The sequence below is a fragment of the Tauraco erythrolophus genome, chromosome 8 (genome assembly GCF_009769465.1).
Source record: "Tauraco erythrolophus isolate bTauEry1 chromosome 8, bTauEry1.pri, whole genome shotgun sequence".
Taxonomy (NCBI): Eukaryota; Metazoa; Chordata; class Aves; order Musophagiformes; family Musophagidae; genus Tauraco; species Tauraco erythrolophus.
This window is the reverse complement of record NC_141472.1, coordinates 39,141,894-39,159,533: the sequence shown is the minus strand read 5'-3', so window position 1 is coordinate 39,159,533 and position 17,640 is coordinate 39,141,894. Positions and strand designations below refer to the sequence as shown.

The window sequence follows — 17,640 nt, the reverse complement described above, 5'->3', positions numbered from 1 at the left end:
TGGAGCTATTTTTAAGTCAATGGTTTTGTTCCTGCTGTACTCATTAGAGGAAGAGACTAACTGATCTCGTGGCCTTTAGGATGATTTGCAAAACACTTTAAATTAGCATAGCTTAAAATAGAAAATACAGAAAGTAAATACGTGAAGGGTTTCATGTAAGAAGAGTAAGAAGTAAGTGAAAGAAAAAGAATAAATAAATCATCCTGCATGAATAAGAGTAGAAAAAATGAGGGCACTTCACTTGCATTGAAAAGTTCTCCAATGGGTATGATATTAAATGATTACATAGTATTAAAACACACGCAGACCAGAGGAAAATTGAAATCATGGTGTTTATAGAATATTTAGTTTAATCTACATTACTTTAATGAGTCAGCCAATTAAATAGAGGGGAAAAAAAAAAGCTTGGAAGGGTTGCACATTTCAGAGATTTAGATGCTGTTGTGGTGAAGGACATCAGGAGGCAAATGTGAAAGTAGTTGTGGGTATCTACACCAGACATCATATTAAAATGAAGAAACAATGAATGAGACAACAGACAGCAGGAAGGGGCTTAGTCATAGTGCATCAGCAAATCAAGCAGCAGTGAGGATTTCCTGATAAATCAATATGAAGATGAGAGATAATTGTTACAGAAAAGTAACTCTTAAATGTTATTTCATTTGAGTACTTAGGGTTTTGGCCCTTCTGTACATTTTGAACCAAGCCAGGCCTAAGTCAAGCATAGCTTCTCTTGTGTCCTCGCTAACCCATTCCTTCAAGAAGTAGGATTGTTTACATGTAAGAAGTCCATTTCTGCCTCATGGCATGTTGTGAAGTTTTTCAAGTGTAAATGCAGGGGAATAACTGGAGTTTCTCATCATTAACATATTCCCTGACTTTCTCTGATCTCTTTGATTTCACAGTCACATCATTATCTTGATTGGGATGTCAATAATAGAATGTAATAGGCTGTTTTTCCAGTTTCTGCCTGTAATTGCAGTCCAAAAGGCTTCTGCATGGCACATACCGTACATTATGTAGTTAACTTGCTAATCTGATTGACTTGAACACTTCTTAACATACAGCCCTATTCCATCACAGGCAAAGATTGGATATCAAGGAAGCATGTATTGGTTTTACAACAGCCCATTAGTTGCCTTACTTTTCTAAATTTGCTATAGCCAATGATATTGATGTTCCCATTCAAGACTAGACATTTCTTTTCTCCCATCTAAATTCTTAGACTTTTACCATTTATGTAAGGCACGTGTGTTACTGTTTTGGTTTTCTGTAGTCTATTTATAAGGCATTCCTTTTGTTCTGCCTGATACCTTTTTACTCCTTGACTGTTGCTAGCCCATGCGTGGTCCCTCACTCAGAGATATGGTGTTTCTGTGACTTTGCTCAAAGGGATGAGTCTCTGCCTGTCAGCTATCCCTTGCGCTGCAGTGACCCAGTTAAGCTCTTGATTGTACATGCCAGCAGGTTGGTTCCTTATGATTCAAATTTATTTCAGAAGTGTCCTCAGGTCCTGATTAATCTTCATCTCTTTCCTTACCCGTTTTAGAAGCCAGGAAGAAGAAAAGTGCTAAACTCGGTCTGTTTTCCCTAAATTTAAGAAAACACTAAAGGCTGAATAAAAGCAAAGGGAAGGAGGGGGGGGCGGAAATAATGCTCTGTAAGAGATAAACAAGAATGAGAATAGATTATTAGGAATTGAGAAGAGAGATGGCTAGTTGGACACATCAGGTCATTTACATGAAGAGAAGATTGCAAACTAAATATAAAAGCAAAGTCAGGAGATGGAAGAACATCTACAGGATCTAGAAGTTTGCTTTAAAGAAGATAAACGTTAAGAAAAAAGTCAGGGGAAAATGGAAGTGTTTAATAAAACAGTGGAATCGTAACAAAGCTATAAATTCTTTAGACGTGAGATTTAGATAAGGAAAAAAATGGAAAATTAAAATAGGGAAGAATCATAAGATACAAACACATCGATATTTAAATACTGTTTTTAAAATCCTTTAAAATAACGCCGTAGACTAGGAGTGCATTTTGTGCAAATGTTCATCCCTAGGTTTTCACTACTTTTCAGACATTGAATATTGATCTTACAGGCATCCTTGGTCTGATGCACGACAGCAATTTTTATGTTAGAATATTTATTATATAAGAGGAACAGGATAAGAAAAAAGGCACAGATATTTGTGTTTTAGTAAATATTGTTATATAAAATTGGCTATTAGCGCATTAGTAAATACTTGTATATTCATGTGATTATATTTAAAGGTTTGTAGTTTTGAGAATAATAGACTGTATTCTGAAGAGTCATCGATGTTGATTATACAAACATTTATCCTCTGCAACTGGAGGAACCCAGCCTGACAGGATGATCTGAAGAGCTTAGTCATATCTTAAGTTCCTACTGAAGATCATATTCTAAACGAATTTCCAAATAAAAAGTCAGTGACCATACATGCACAAGTGTCAAATGCAGAGATGCAGTTTTTAAGGTGTCCGTATCTTACAGTGCTAACTTTATTTTTCAAAAGTTCTGAAATCAAGCAATGTTTGCAAAAGTGTAAGAAGTCAGGAAGGGAAGGCATGAGACTGGCATGACTGTCAAGACCTGCTGATCAAACTAAAGAGCAGGAAGGAAATGCACAGGCAGTGGAAGTAGGGACAGGTATCCTGGAAAAAGTATAGGGACACTGCGCAGTTGTGTAGGGGGATGGGGTCAGGAAGGCCAAGAAGCAGATGGAACTGAACTTGGCAAAGGATGCAAAGAGCAATAAATAAGAAGGGCTCCTACAGGTATGTCAGCCAGAAGAGGAAGGTCAAAGAAAGCATACTGCCCCAATGAGCAAGACTGGCAAACTGGTAACAATGGACGAGGAGAAGGCTGAGGTACTCAACAACTTTTTTGCCTTAATCTTCACTGGCAACCTCTCTTTCTACACCTCTCAAGTGGATGGCCTGCAAGGCAGGGACTAGGGGAGCAAAGTCCTTCCCACTATAAGAGGAGATCAGGTTTGTGACCACCTGAGGAACCTGAACATACATGAGTCTATGGGACCTGATGAGATGCATCCTGGAGTACTGAGGGAATTGGCTGATACAGTCGCCAACCCACTCTCCATGATATTTGAAAAGTCATAACAGTCAGGTGAAGTCCCTGGTGACTGGAAAAAGGGAAACATTGCACCCATCTTTAAAAAGGATGAAAGGAGGACCTTGGGAACTACTGACCTGTCAGCCTCACCTCTATGCCTGGGAAGATCATGGAACAGATCATCCTAGAAGTTATGCTAAGCCACATGAAAGACAGGGAGGTGATTCAAGACAGCCAACATGACTTCATCAAGGGCAAGTCCTGCCTAACCAGCCTAGTGGCCCTCTGTGATAGAGTGAGTACATCAGTGGGACCTGGACAAGCTTGAAATGTGGGTACATGTGAACCTTATGATGTTCAACAAGGCCAAGTGCAAAGTCCTGCACCTGGGTCAGGGAAACTCCTAGTATCAACATAGACTGGAGCATGAAGGGTTTGAGAGCAGCCCAGTTGAAAAGAACTTGCGGATAAAGAGCTGGACATGAACTGGCAATGTGCTCTCGCAGCCCAGAAGGCCAACTGTATCTTGGGCTGCATCAAAAGAAGCGTGGCCAGCAGGTCGAGGGAGGGGATTCTCCCCCTCTAAATTCACTCTGGTGAGACCCCACCAGGAGTACTGTGTCTACCTCTGGAGTCCTCAGCACAGGAAAGATGTGGATGTGTTGGAGAGGGTCCAGAGGAGGGCCACAGAGTTATTGGAGGGCTGGAGCACCTCTCCTATGAAGACAGACTGAGAGAGCTGGAGTTGTTCAGCCTGGAGAAGAGAAGGCTCCAGGGACACCTTATTGTGGCTTTTCAATACTTTGAGGAGGCTTATAAGGTCTGTTATGATAGGGCAAGGCGTAATGGTTTTAAACTAAAAGAAGGTAGACTTAGACTAGATATAAGGAGAAATTTTTTTACAATGAGGGTGGTGAAACGCTGGAACAGGTTGCCCAGAGAGGTGATAGATGCCTCATCCCTGGAAACGTTGAAGATCAGGCTGGATGAGGCTCTGAACAACCTGGTCTAGTTGAAGATGTCCCTACCCATGGCAGGGGGTTTGAAGTAGATGACCTTTTAAAGTCCTTTCCAACCCGAACTATTCTATGACTCTGTTGATGTCTAGCAAAACGTAGTTGGGCTCATGCATTAAAATGTGGTACTATTGTGATAAATGTATCTGTCTTTAAAGTGCTGATTGTTACTTTAATGTTTATTAATTTTTATCATAAAATAGTTTCCTTTGCTTTGAACAGGGAGGCCTACCTGCAACTGTGCGCTGGGTTTTACAGGACCAAACTGCAATCAGACGGTCTGCAATCGTTTTTGCCGGAACGGAGGAACCTGCAGCGTCACTGCTGGGAATCAACCCTTTTGCAACTGCTTACCTGAGTATACAGGAGACAGATGCCAATATTGTAAGTAATCTTCACAAACTCTTAAATCTGGATTTATAATACTCTTAAATCTGGATTAATAATAAAAGTTCTACAAATGAAAGTTTAACATGATTTGAGTGAATTTTCTACGACATGTTGGTAAGCTTAGCTCCAAAATTATTCAAACTGCGAAGGGAATGGAATCTGATGTCTTCAAGTGATCTTTGAACATATATCTGCAATACCCATCTACATGTGTAGGTGTGGTTTTTTTAGTAATTACGTATTTTAATATTTTCTTGAATGATTGCACACAGTGGTGCTGTACAAGACAGCTGACTTTGTCGTTCGAAATGACATAATTATGTTAAAATTTTCTACTCCACCTTCTCATATTTGTTATCTTATGCTGGTCGAATACCTAAACATAGTGAATTGATGTAGCTGGTTTAAGAATTTCTCTGGTATCCCTTCTCTTTGCAGGCTAACACACGTATCTCAAACTGCTACCTTACCTCTCATTTTTATTTCTAACTCCAGTAAGCACTGTATTGACAACTGCTTTGAGTTTCACACCTCTGTATTCCTTCATCTTGCTCAGTCTAAGATCACCTTGAGTATGGTTTCTGTCCCTCCTGGTATTGAAAATCGGGATTTCTAAGTATTACTCTTATTTAATTCTCAGGTCTTAGTTTCTGTCCTCTGCATCTGAAGTTCTCCATAGTTTTTCATTCCACTGATCCATCAGTCTGTTCTCATTGAGATACTGTTTTCCTAGAGTTTCCATGCCTCTAGAAAGGCTCTTCTTGCTTTTTAGAACTTTTTTATTTTTTTTATTTCTTTTGCAGAGGAGAGGAGAGATTGTAAACCCTAATAGGCCTTCTGTTCTTACTTTATTTATCTTTCTTTTCTCTCCATGCTTTTTTTTTTAGTATGGTCCTCCATTATCTGTTGTTCAGTGGCTCAAGACATTTGATTATAATCTGTAATTTCTTCTTTTTGTCACTTATTTCAAAATTACAGTTTGTCTTCCTCATGTCTCTTCAACAAGATGACTCACTAGCAACCCTAACCTAATACTGGTTATTGTTCTTAGATTAGAATTATTTTTTTAATCTCCTTTTTTCTACTCCTGCTTTGCTTTGACTGTAACACTCTAAAATAGAGGACTGTCATAGTGCTTATTAAAAAATAGAACATTAAATGTGAAAGTGGTCTTCTCTTTTGTATATAATTCAGTGAATTTGCTGAAGAAGGCTAGATTTAAATAAAACGGAAGGGAAATTAGCTGTTATAAAGGTCTGGCTTAGAATTATCTGCAAGATACAAAAAGTATTTAGTGTTAGTGAAAGGTCTGTTAAACAAGGGAAGGGTTAGTGTGTGTCTTAAATAGGATTTGTACTGAAGTAAACTGAATGTATTTCCAGTTGGGAGACTATGAAATAAATTGAAAGCTTTGAATGGAAAACCAGCAGTAATTGTGATTCTCTCCCACTTGGTATTAAACAGGCTGCGTGGATCCACAAATAACTATCTGCAAACACAATTGGGTATTTGAAAACAGTATAGTACATAAATCATGCACAGACAGACACACAGATTAAGAAAAAATATTTACTTGAGGCTTACCCAAAACCAAACAAATTGTTTCTAGTTGAATGCTTCTGCAAACATCTTTAAAAAAAAAAAAAAATAATTCAAATGTAATTTTAGGGGTACTTTTAAACAGTGCTTATTATCAGATTTGGATTGTCTGCTGACACTTTGGGAAAATACCACAATAGAGAGACTCGAACACATTATAAAATACAAAATAAAATTAAGCTTTTCTTTAAATAAACTTTAATTTAAAAAAAAAGACTTGCATTCTTCTGGAGTATTTTATTTGTGGCCAATAATAGCTGTATGAAATTGTACAGGGTTACAGTTAATGACGTGTGTATAAATTCAAATCCATGATTTTGTGCTTTATTCACACATATGTATGATTTTTTGCTTTATTAATCACATTCACTTCATATGCATGTTGGAATAGATTAATATAAGATTATTGCAAAGATTGGTTGCCTCTCAGATATCTTTTTCAGTCTTTCAATGATGTGATTGAAACTTGTTTATATGCAAAGGGTGATACATGAATGTGCATAGGTATTTTACTCATTCTCCCAAGCTGAAAATATATTAGTGTTTTTTATGGCAGGGAGAAGACATTTACTTGCAGTATTGCCAGATTGCAGAGACCTTATTTTCCTCATACTTATCGTCTCCAATTACCCAACGCAGAGTTTCTCTTGTGATTAGTTCACATAAGGGCTAATAACCAAAATGTGTGCTCCGTGTCAAGGCACTGGCACTGCAGAAATAAATTTAAGTGAATGAATTTACATAGAATTCCACTAACGTTGTGCATGTTATTATCTATACATGTATTTGAATATAACTCCCTATTCTATATTCCTGAAATATCACATACAGACTAGTTAAAGTTCATTTCTTGTATCATTTAAGGCCCAAACAGCCTAAAAAATAGAAAGCATTTTCACGCAGTTACAATCATTCAGAGTGGATATAGTGATCTCATAAGCTGTTACTTTCCCTGAAACTGAAATTCTTTTCTTCAAGGCGGGGGAAGAATCATTTTTGTGTCATTTCAGTCCAAATGTAGCATACACATTTTAGAGATAGCAAAATAAAGGTGTTTGTGACTACAATCAATGCTAAAAAACAATAACCGTTTTAGAGTACGAACTCCCTATGCCTAGGGTTTTTTTGGAGAGAGAGGGTTGTCCAAATGTACATAGAAATGTTTCCCCCTTGCAATGTTTTTTTTCATAAAATGCCTGTCAATATTAGCTTTCAAACTATGGTGGGTTCTGTTCAAAAAACAACCCCCCTGCTGCAAATTACCATTCTGTACCTTGAATCAGGGAATGGCAAACAATGAACTACTTCATTTAGTGTCTTTTAAGCCTCTCTGGTTGCTCAGTAGTGATTCCCTAAGTAGAGGAGTCTACAGCCTGTGTAGATAGGTGGAGACATACAGTGAATAATCAAACAGAAATAACTCCTTCAGCAGTCAACTGCTTTGTCCTTTAGCAAAACTCCTCCAGTACCATGAGTACCAATGGCGTAGCAGTCAGTACGTTCTTTTATGAGAGGGGAAAAAGCTGAGCGCAGAGAAGGAGCAAAATGTTTCCCACTTTGAGGTTTAGCCTCACAAATCATCCATCTTGAATACACTCAGTAAAATATATCAATTTTCACAGTCTCCAATTTGCTGCTTACAACGTGCCCCTCCGTCAAACGGCAGCTTGAGAGTTCCTACTTCCAGACTCAAGGCTGCAGTTGCCATTTGGCCAAGGTTTTGTCCTCTGGTGAAACAGCTTGATAATGCCCTACTTCTAGCTGCTGCTAACTCACTCTCAGCCATATTCTGAGGTTCAAAAGTCTTTAATTTTTTAATTTTGACAGAAAGGTAATATTTTATTAATATGGAACAGGTTACCTCTAAGCTAATACAGATGCATAGATCAGAATTGATACATCTTATGTATCAATTGCTTCATCTGTCCATCAAGAACACCACCAAAAGCTCAATACAACGTATTAACTACACGGAACTGGAGAAGGTGTTAGAAACAGTGAGAAATTGAGACTTTGAATGATTTGGTCCTATTAAGGAGCTTAAATGATGACTATAAAAAAAAAAAAAACACACGAAACAAAAGAAAATTGTCCCTACCACATAAATAAAAATGAACTGAAATGTTAAGATACCAGTATATTGTAACTCTGGAAGCTCCTTCAGTCAGGCAGCTTGGGTTTTTTAAGAGATACGAAAAAAAGTAAGACAATTACTAGTGCTTCTAAAGAGTTAAAGAATTCACTACTTGAAATCTCAGTCCTGATGACATTTAAGCAGTTAAATAAGATAACGGGGTCCTGCACAGTCTATAAAGATAAGTATGTATGTAGTTTTTTGTAGAACTTATGGATTATGTCTTTATATATTATTATTAGAACTCCATGAAATTTTAATATGTAGATAAATGAAAATAAAACTTAATTATTTCAAAATACTGTTTCCATTTCAGTTTAGCATAATGCTGTTAATGCTAATGTGAATGTATCAAAAGATTTTTATTCAGCCAATGTCCCATTAAATACATTATTCTGCTTTTCTCATCAGTAGTCATTATATTATGTGGGATGATGCCATAAATGGTTAGACATCTAGAAGAGGGGGGGAGGGGAACCTTTTATGAGTTTATCCTTCTATTTCACTCCTCCAGACTACATCATTAATATATTACGTATCTGTTTATGGGGTATTCTTGATTTTTGTAGTTTCCAGTGATCCACCAGCTTCACTTACAATTTTATTATAGTACCTTTTAAAACATAGAAAAGTAAAGTATTATTTTTTACATGATACTTGCTTGTATCTTTTAGTAATTAGCTTCCATGTTCCTTGCAGATGTTTGCCACCATTACTGTGTGAATTCTGAATCATGTACTATTTCTGATGATGGAAGTGTAGAATGTGTCTGTCCAGTGCGATTTGAAGGTCCAAAATGTGAAGTGGACAAGTGTATCAGATGTCACGGGGGACACTGCATAATAAACAAGGACAGTAATGACATAGTATGCAAGTAAGTGTGTGTAGAGGGGGTGATTGTGTTCAATATTATATATTTATTAGCAATTATATTGCATTATCCTTTAAATCTGTCACACAGTGGCTACCCCCTGAGCCAGTCACATCAGAACAGTTCCTTTGCATGGCTCCTGCCTATGCAAAACCCACTGGCTCATGCCTTTTTAAACCAACTTTTGGAGCACTCCTCACTGGGGGAATGTAGCAGGAGACTGAAAGGGTCTTCACTTGGAAAAAATGGAATATTTAATAAGGTTAACAGTTGAGTTTTACCACACTGTTGAAATTTGCTCATTCTGCAGTATCTGTGAGAGTGATAGAGACATATACTAATGCAAGCGTATCTATTAAGATGTGCTGCTATATTGCTGAGTGATTATTTTGTATAATAATAGTTTCTTTCCATAAAAAAGAAAGATTAAAAATATTTTGTGTAATAAGCTCACTACCTATGCTAGCTTTTCAAAGTGGAAACCTAGAATTCTTTCAATCAATAGATCTTACACGTCATAAAATCAATATTTTAATATAGGGATAATTGTAAGGGAATTCACCAGATTTAATAAAATACGGATTGCTGTTTGTATTTATTTTTCAACCATGACAGTTGCACTAATGGAAAGATTGCCTCTACCTGTCAGTTATGTGATGGCTACTGTTACAATGGTGGTACATGTCAACTGGACCCAGAGACAAATATACCTGTCTGTCTGTGAGTATCCTGCACTGTGTAGATCATTAAAATATCTGTGTGCCAAAAAATCATAAAATTATTAGGCATGTGTCTGTATTTTTGATCTCTCTAGGATATGTAATGTGCTCGTTGCAGTCATAACTTACAGGAAATTTTCTAGCTATTTCTGTAACCCCTTACTTCGTCTACCTTTTTGCAATACGTGTATTGAAAGGTATAACCAAGATATACATTGGGAATGCATATAGATACAAGGCTATATCTTTTGAGACTTCTAATAATTTCAGGCCAGATCTAAAGCCCCTGTTTAGGCGTTTGCTCCAGAATGGAATCCAGAGGTACGGGATGGTTGCCTGTCCTGCTTCTCAAAGTTGTATTAAGTCTTTTCTCCTGTAGAGATGGTCAGAGGTGGAGGTGGTACATTCCTATAAGGAACCTGCTGGCTAGAGAATAGGAATAACAACATCAACCTTTATTTCCTTTATGGGTCTGAGAATATGCTCATGTATCTCTTGTTTCTGCCCTAACCTTCACACTGCCCACAGTAGCTTAGCTGTTCTGTGGTGAGATTGCTCTCCCTCTGCTGCTCCATTGCTGAGAGGAACATTCAGGATGCTCTCCTTAAGCCCAGACATCAAATACCAAAGAAAATGTGATACTGTAGTCTATATGGTGAAGTGCTGTCTTAAGAGGTAGAAAATCCAGCATTTATAGTCCCTTCTTGAGAGCTATGGTGTATCTTCTATTTCAGCTGCTCAATATAAAATACAGAAGTAGTCACTATAGCAAGAAATTAATTTATTTCCTCCTCTCAGTTACACTGAGCTACCTAGTCATGTTCTGTTTGTTTTGGTTTGTTGGGTTTTTTTTTTAATTTTGCTAATAAATTATCTGATCTTCTCTGCACTGCAGAAAAGCTTCATTGTAGTCTTCCACTTCTCGGGCCAATCTGGAGGTCAGAGCAACCTCCAGGAACATATGAGGTGTTGGAAGAGAGAACTGGATTTGAGTGTCTCATTTCCAAGGTTCCTCCCTGTGAGAGCTCAAGCACTTCTGAATGTGCAAAGGGGCAAACCTGTAGTTGCTGTGCTATGGAAAAGAAGTTGTCAGTAGACGTTTGCAGCTTTGGAGTTAGAGACAGTGCAATGCAGTTTGCACCATGGTCCTTATTCAGCTGAAAACGCTTTGAGTGCCTATGTCTCTTTTTCGTAACTATTTTGATCTGGCCCTTTTTATCTCTTTTTTATATCTCCTTAAACGTCTTTAGTTGAGGACTAGGCAGACTCATAAATCTCAGCAAGGCGAATATCACAACTCTAATATGAAAGGCCCAAATATAATGATTAAGTCTGGTGAATCATTTGGTGGTGAAGTCACCATCCTTGAAGGTATTTAAAAGATGTGTAGATGTGGTGCTTAGGGATGTGGTTTACTGGTGGGCTTGGCAGTGTTAGGTTAACGGTTGGTCTGGATGATCTTCAAGGTCCTTTCCAGCCCAAACAATTCTATGATTCTGTGATTTAAACACCTAGAATGGCTATTTTGGAAGCTTGTGATTCTTCTTTTCTCTTTCCTTGTAAAACTGACTTACACTTTTTCAAATTGATATGGAACACCATAGCGTCTCAAGGAAAACAAGTTTCATACAATTATTTTTGTCTGGATTTACAATACATAAATGCTACAGCCTATGCCAACGCTGTTAACAATGCTAAGAAAACAATCATGAATATTTTTAAGGCCATTGCACTCTGGATCAGTCAGTACAACTGTACAGTACATTTGACAATAATACTTTTTTAAGAGTGTTAGATTCCTGAACCCATCAGTTAGTATAGGTCCGTTGTTTTAAAAGTGTTTGATCAATGTTGATGAGAACTTTTCAGCATAGTGGGATTGGACCTCCCATGAAAAAACAGAGTATTAATTTTATTATCTGTGAGTGTGTGCCTGTGTACGTGTGCGCGTCTTGCCGTCATTATATATAATGCCTTTAAAATCTGTTCAGCAAAAGGCAGAATATTCATATAGGTCTATTTTACTGAAATTCTGCAGATGCTCTGTGGGGTTTAAAAGTCAGCGCTGTGACCAGAAAGTGAACCCTTGTGATTACTACTGTCAGAATGAGGGAATTTGCACTTTAACTGCGTTTAATGAACCAAGATGCAAGTAGGTTTAACCTTCCACTTAATGCTGCACATTCTGTGACATCATTTCAGGCCACAGTTCATTGGTTCAAGTCATGCACATTCACATACATTTCACAATATATACTTAATCTGAGGGCTCGTTTCTATAATACACACTTACCCTTTGATAGTTGCACTGATGAGTACATTTAAACATACTTTTGGAGTATCTATATCATTGGAGAAAGAAAGAAAAAAGCTTTATTTTTAATAAGTTGAATTGAAAATACTGAAAATGCTGCTTGGCTTTCATTCTTCATATTTTGACATACGTTACCAAGTTAATCCTACACAGAATATTAGCAAACAGTGACGTTGCACGTGTTCTGTAGTCCAAAACTGACTTCCTATTTCTTATCTGCACAGGGAAAGCAACAGAAGAGCTATTTAGGTGTCACTTCAGGAGTTAAGCTTGTATTCATAAGTCTTCATTGTTAACTTTATAGAAATAATGCTGTAAAATAGAAACTTAAACAAAAACATGAGGAGCTACGTCATAGCTGTGCCTTCTCCTCTGATTAAAAAAAAAAATGTATAAAATAGATACATTTGTATGCTGTATTTCTGTGAAGGCTTTTAGATCTGTTTCTTAAAGAGAAAATTATAATCCTTGTCAGGGAAAGAAAATGTCCTTGAAAATGCTGTAGGGCTGATATACACAGACATGTGAAATACCAGTCAGGTGAAGAGAGCTTTACTCAAGAATTGTGATGCAAAAATCAGAACTGAAATCGTGAACCAGAGACCTAGACTTAGAATAAAATATGAAATTCCAACAACATTAATCTTATCTTGTCTAAATGCATGGTTTATGAAAACATAAAATACTGTGGGGATGTGATGTGTTTGTCTGGTGGGCAGCAATGACAGTGACTAGGTATGGTGAATAGTCTTTTTTTTTTTTTTTTAAATATGATCACAATTCATTTGTTAATATTCTCAAGCAATGCAACTCTATGACTTGAGCTATCATAAATTCATTTGAAAGTAGATTAGTCTTCGAACTACCACTTCTTAAACTTTGTATAGATTGGGTCTGTCGATCAGCATTTGTGTGGGACACGGTTGCTTAGAACAGTTTGTATCTCCGTGTGTCTCATATAAATACATGATTCACTTCTTCACATTCAGAATACAAGCCTAGGTAGAAGTAGTATTCTTATTGTCCCTTCAGACTGATTGCTGGGTTAGTTTGGCCACCACTGCCTGTGTCTAGGAATTGTAAAGAGAATCTTCTAAATTGTTTCTATTTTGCAAAGCCAAGATGCCTTAGAGGAAAGGGAAGAAAAGCAAACAGAAGTTGTTTGATGGAGTTGAAGACGGTTACAGTGATAGAGAGGAAGAACTGTAACTCTATGTCTCAGTTTTTGCAAACCTCAGTTCAAGCTCCAGTTACTCCCAATACATTCTGTTTTTCTGGTGCCAAATTAATTCTTAACTGGAGCTTGCTTATAATTTTACCAACCTGATATGGGCAAGTAGAAGATCTCAGGAAGGAATGAAGTAGTCTCATGCTTCATGAGTCATTGTGTCAGCCAACAGAAGTCTCAACGATTTTCTCTGTAAGTTCTACTCTGTTATTAGGGGGAAAAAAGTTTATTCCTCCAACCTGCATGTCTGGTCACAGTATGTATGACATCTGTCTCTGGTCTCTGAGAGACACTTATCTAAGGGCTAACATTTTTCTTAACCAGTATCCAGTTCATGGGTGGGTGATTTTTAGAAGAAATGGGAAATGCCTGGGTTTATTTTCATTCAGCAAGAGCTCCTCTCTCTCTCTCATGGTTGGATCAGTTGAGAATGCAAACTTTATACATAATCAAGCCCTTATTATCATTCAGTAAAGACAATACAGAATCAGATTTATCTATTCTGAAGGGTAATCTGAAGGCTGCAATTATATAGAGGAACAATAAACCTGTAAGAACATACTGTCATTATACCAACCTGTACTGTTAGGGTACATTTTTATTTTATCTTCCTATCTCAAGGGGTTTTTTAAACTTGAATGCACTAAATATTAGGTGCATATTGGAAATAGAAGTTGTGCTTTTCACATAACTTAGTGAATGTTTAGGAATGAACTAAGGCTTCACTGTGGCTGCATATAAGACACTAAATAAGAAAGGTTTTGTGAAGTTGGTCTCCAATTTGAATGAATGTTCTTTCAGGTTTTAAAACATACAGAATATACTGTGATTTCTCTTAGGACATAAGATCCCATGCAATCTAGATTAGTAGTTCTTATCATTATTTTCAGGAATATAAAGATCATTCTTCCCTCCTCCCCCGTATTATTGCCCTTCTTGCTCAATAACAAAGGTTGCAAAAGAATGTAATACCGGAATGTTAAAATTTAAGGTACTGACCTTTTCTGAAAGATGTACACTGAGAGTGTCTTTTAAAGAAGTATTATCTTACATATAGTTACTGGTTTTTTAGCATTCACGTATCAAGGTTTTTAAGGATATCTTTAGTACTACTCACTAATGATTTGGGAGTATGTGTGATGTGTATAACACTAGAAGTATATGAGATCTGTCAGAATTGCTCCAGTAACTTCGTAGTTTCATTGAAAACAAAATGAACAGGAGATCAGATTCAGATGGGATATAATCAATAAATGCTTTTTCTGTTTATTTCACAAACTTCCAGTTCCATCTGTTCTATCAGTCTGTCTTTTGTTTAATAATTACCTTTATTTGCCTCTCCGTTTCCTTCTCACTAATTATCTGACTGCATATATATTCATGCAGGAGAAGCAAACTTTAAGTATATAACATAATCTGGTACAATCCTGATGAAGAGAGTTGGAAAAAATTAAAACATTCAAGCACACAAGGTCGTTACTGGTTGTTACATAAATGGGACTCTATCAATTTCTTTAATAGAGAATATTACCCTCTCTCACCTTTTGTTTCTTTTATTACCTTCAGGTTGCTATAATTCCATCTTTTTATTTATATTACTATTATTATTTGCATCTGCGCATAGACGTGGTCTATTTGTATTATTATTATTATTAGCATCTGAAAATAAATGAGATCAAATCATAACCTCCTTACACTAGGCATTATAGAATTATAATGAAGGATGGTTTCTGTTACAAGTTTACAGTCAAAACTGGTAGAAGATATAAATCATATTGATGCTTATCTAAAGCCAACTAAATTTAAAGAGTTTTTAAATGCTCTAATGATCTTTTGAGCAATGCTGCGTGACTGTGGCTGAGGACTTTAAGGTGGAACAAGTAAGATTATGTTATGCTGGCTAATTAAGAGGATAGTAATTTATTCCTTTTTATGTTACTTTCTGCATGGAGATGTGTGCAATTCTGCGAGTCTGCAGTTTGGAGCCTCTGTTTCCTAGGTGTCATCAGAAACAGGGGGAAATTCAGAGGACAGTGTACAGCATTAAATTAGTTGCCTGTGGCTAGATGTGTTGACTGTTCAGGGGATATCTGATTGTATGTGTTGTATTTCTACATTAGAATGAACATCATTTCTTCTCTAATGAAAAATAAGTCATCCTGGAGAGTTTAATTGCTTGCAGTAAGCAGATGCATGACTTTGAGAGCAAATTAGATCGAGAAATCAGTGGTCTTTCAGATTAATTAAAAGGCACATATCATACAGGAACCTGAAAGCAAGCATAGCTTTGGTAGCAGAAGAAACTGAAAAGTGAAGGGTGGAGAAAAAATAAATTACTTGATTTCTAAACTGGGAGTTTTGACCGAATTAAAAAGACAAGAGTGAACAAATGGGGAGAGAACAAGTTGTCAAATTTCTTCAAAGTGATAACAAGAAGCTTGAACTTGGAAGCAGAGACATGGATAAATTAAAAAAAAAAAAAAATCCCAAAGGAGTGAAATAAAGAAGAGAAATGTCCTTGCCAGCTTTATTTCCAGTAGATTGGAAAGAGATACTGTGTGTATGTCTGTGTGTGTGTACATGCACGTGTGCACACATATGCGTGTGCCAATGTCACAGAAATTGGAAAGAAAAGAGTACATTTCTCTTGATGGAGAAAATTCCCTCCAGCTCATACTCCTGTGATGCTATACCTTCCTCTTGACATTCCTTTCATGGTAAAAAATCTTCAAATATGAACAGTTTTTATGTAAGTATATGTATGACTTGTACAAATGCTGTTAAGGATATGCAAGTTCATAAGTAAATGTAAACCTCATAACTATGGCAGATCTTCATTCTCAAAAATGTTAAGATACACCCATAGTCTAGATGTGGACAAGAGCAAGGCTGCACCATGCAATCCCCTGACTGACATTTTCTGAAGGTTGACTAGAAAAAAGCTACTGCAGCGTTAGAACAATTGCAGCATTGAGAAGACTGTCCAAGACTGGAAGGCAATTGCAACCATGACTGACAGTATAAATCAGAGAAGAAATTTTATCACGTATCTTGCAATAAATGCTTTCCATAGTATTTCCTAGGGTATATTTAATGAGCTACCCAGTTACAATTGGAATTTCATAATATTATGCTAGGTCTTTGAGAGCTTTCTTTTTCAACTAAAAATACCTTTGTTATAAATGTCTTGAATTTGAACATAATCAGCAGGTTACAACTTTGTTACGTAGGATCTTTCGTTCCATTTAATAAGGCCAAGTGCAGAGTCCTTCACTTGGGATATAAAAACCCCAAGCATTGCTATAGGCTCAAGGAAGAGTGGCTGGAGAGCTGCCTGGCGGAGAAGGACCTGGGGGTGTTGGTTGACTACCGGCTTGATATGAGCCAGCAGTGTGCTCAGGTGGCCAAAAAGGCCAATGGGATACTGGTGTGTATCAAGAATAATGTGACCAGCAGGAGCAGGGAAGTGATCCTGCCCCTGTACTCGGCACTGGTGAGGCCGCACCTGGAATATTGTGCCCAGTTTTGGGCCCCTCGCTTTAAGAGAGATATTGAGCGCCTGGAGCGAGTCCAAAGAAGAGCGACTAAACTGGTCAAGGGGCTGGAAAATAAAACTTATGAGGAGCGGCTGAGGGAGTTGGGGCTGTTTAGCCTGGAGAAGAGGAAGCTGAGGGGAGACCTGATTACAGCCTACAAATACTTGAGAAGGGATGGTGGGGAGGTGGGGGAAAGGCTCTTTACATTAGTGATGGGTGATAGAACAAGAGGAAAGGGGTATAAGCTTAGTCAGGGGAGGTTCAGGTTGGATGTTAGAAAGTATTTCTTCTCTGAAAGGGTTGTCAGCCACTGGAATAGGCTGCCCAGGGAGGTGGTTGAGTCCCCATCCCTGGATGTGTTTAAGAATAGGGTGGATGAGCTACTTAGCGATATGGTTTAATGGGGATTAGGGACGGTTGGACTTGATGATCTCTAAGGTCTTTTCCAACCTAGAAATCTATGAAATTTGTATTGCAAACTAGTATTAGTTCAAGAATTAAATGCAAACAGACTTTTGAAGAGTGGTTGTCAAGGGAAGGAAATGACAAGACCTTGGAAAAGAGGAGTATGTATATTTTTCACTGAACGTTTACTACTTAGGCTGTAATGCAGATATCCTTTTCCGTGAGTTTAAAATTGTTCAGCTAAAACTTGCATAGGAGCTGCTGCTGTACATCTCTGCTTGCTTTGCCTCTGCGAGAAGGAGAGAAAAATGTGATTTGTCATATACCTATTGAT

General features: G+C 37.3%; 1 protein-coding gene across 1 annotated transcript in view; it reads left to right on the top strand.

Moving 5' to 3' along the window:
- LRP1B (LDL receptor related protein 1B) overlaps positions 1 to 17,640 on the top strand; it is a 583,373-nt gene that overhangs the window by 551,790 nt on the left and 13,943 nt on the right. Inside the window, exons 84-87 of the mRNA XM_086616175.1 lie at positions 4,333 to 4,494; positions 8,933 to 9,107; positions 9,720 to 9,824; positions 11,862 to 11,975. Coding sequence (XP_086472301.1) covers positions 4,333 to 4,494; positions 8,933 to 9,107; positions 9,720 to 9,824; positions 11,862 to 11,975 — 556 coding nt within the window. The remainder of the gene's footprint in view (positions 1 to 4,332; positions 4,495 to 8,932; positions 9,108 to 9,719; positions 9,825 to 11,861; positions 11,976 to 17,640) is intronic.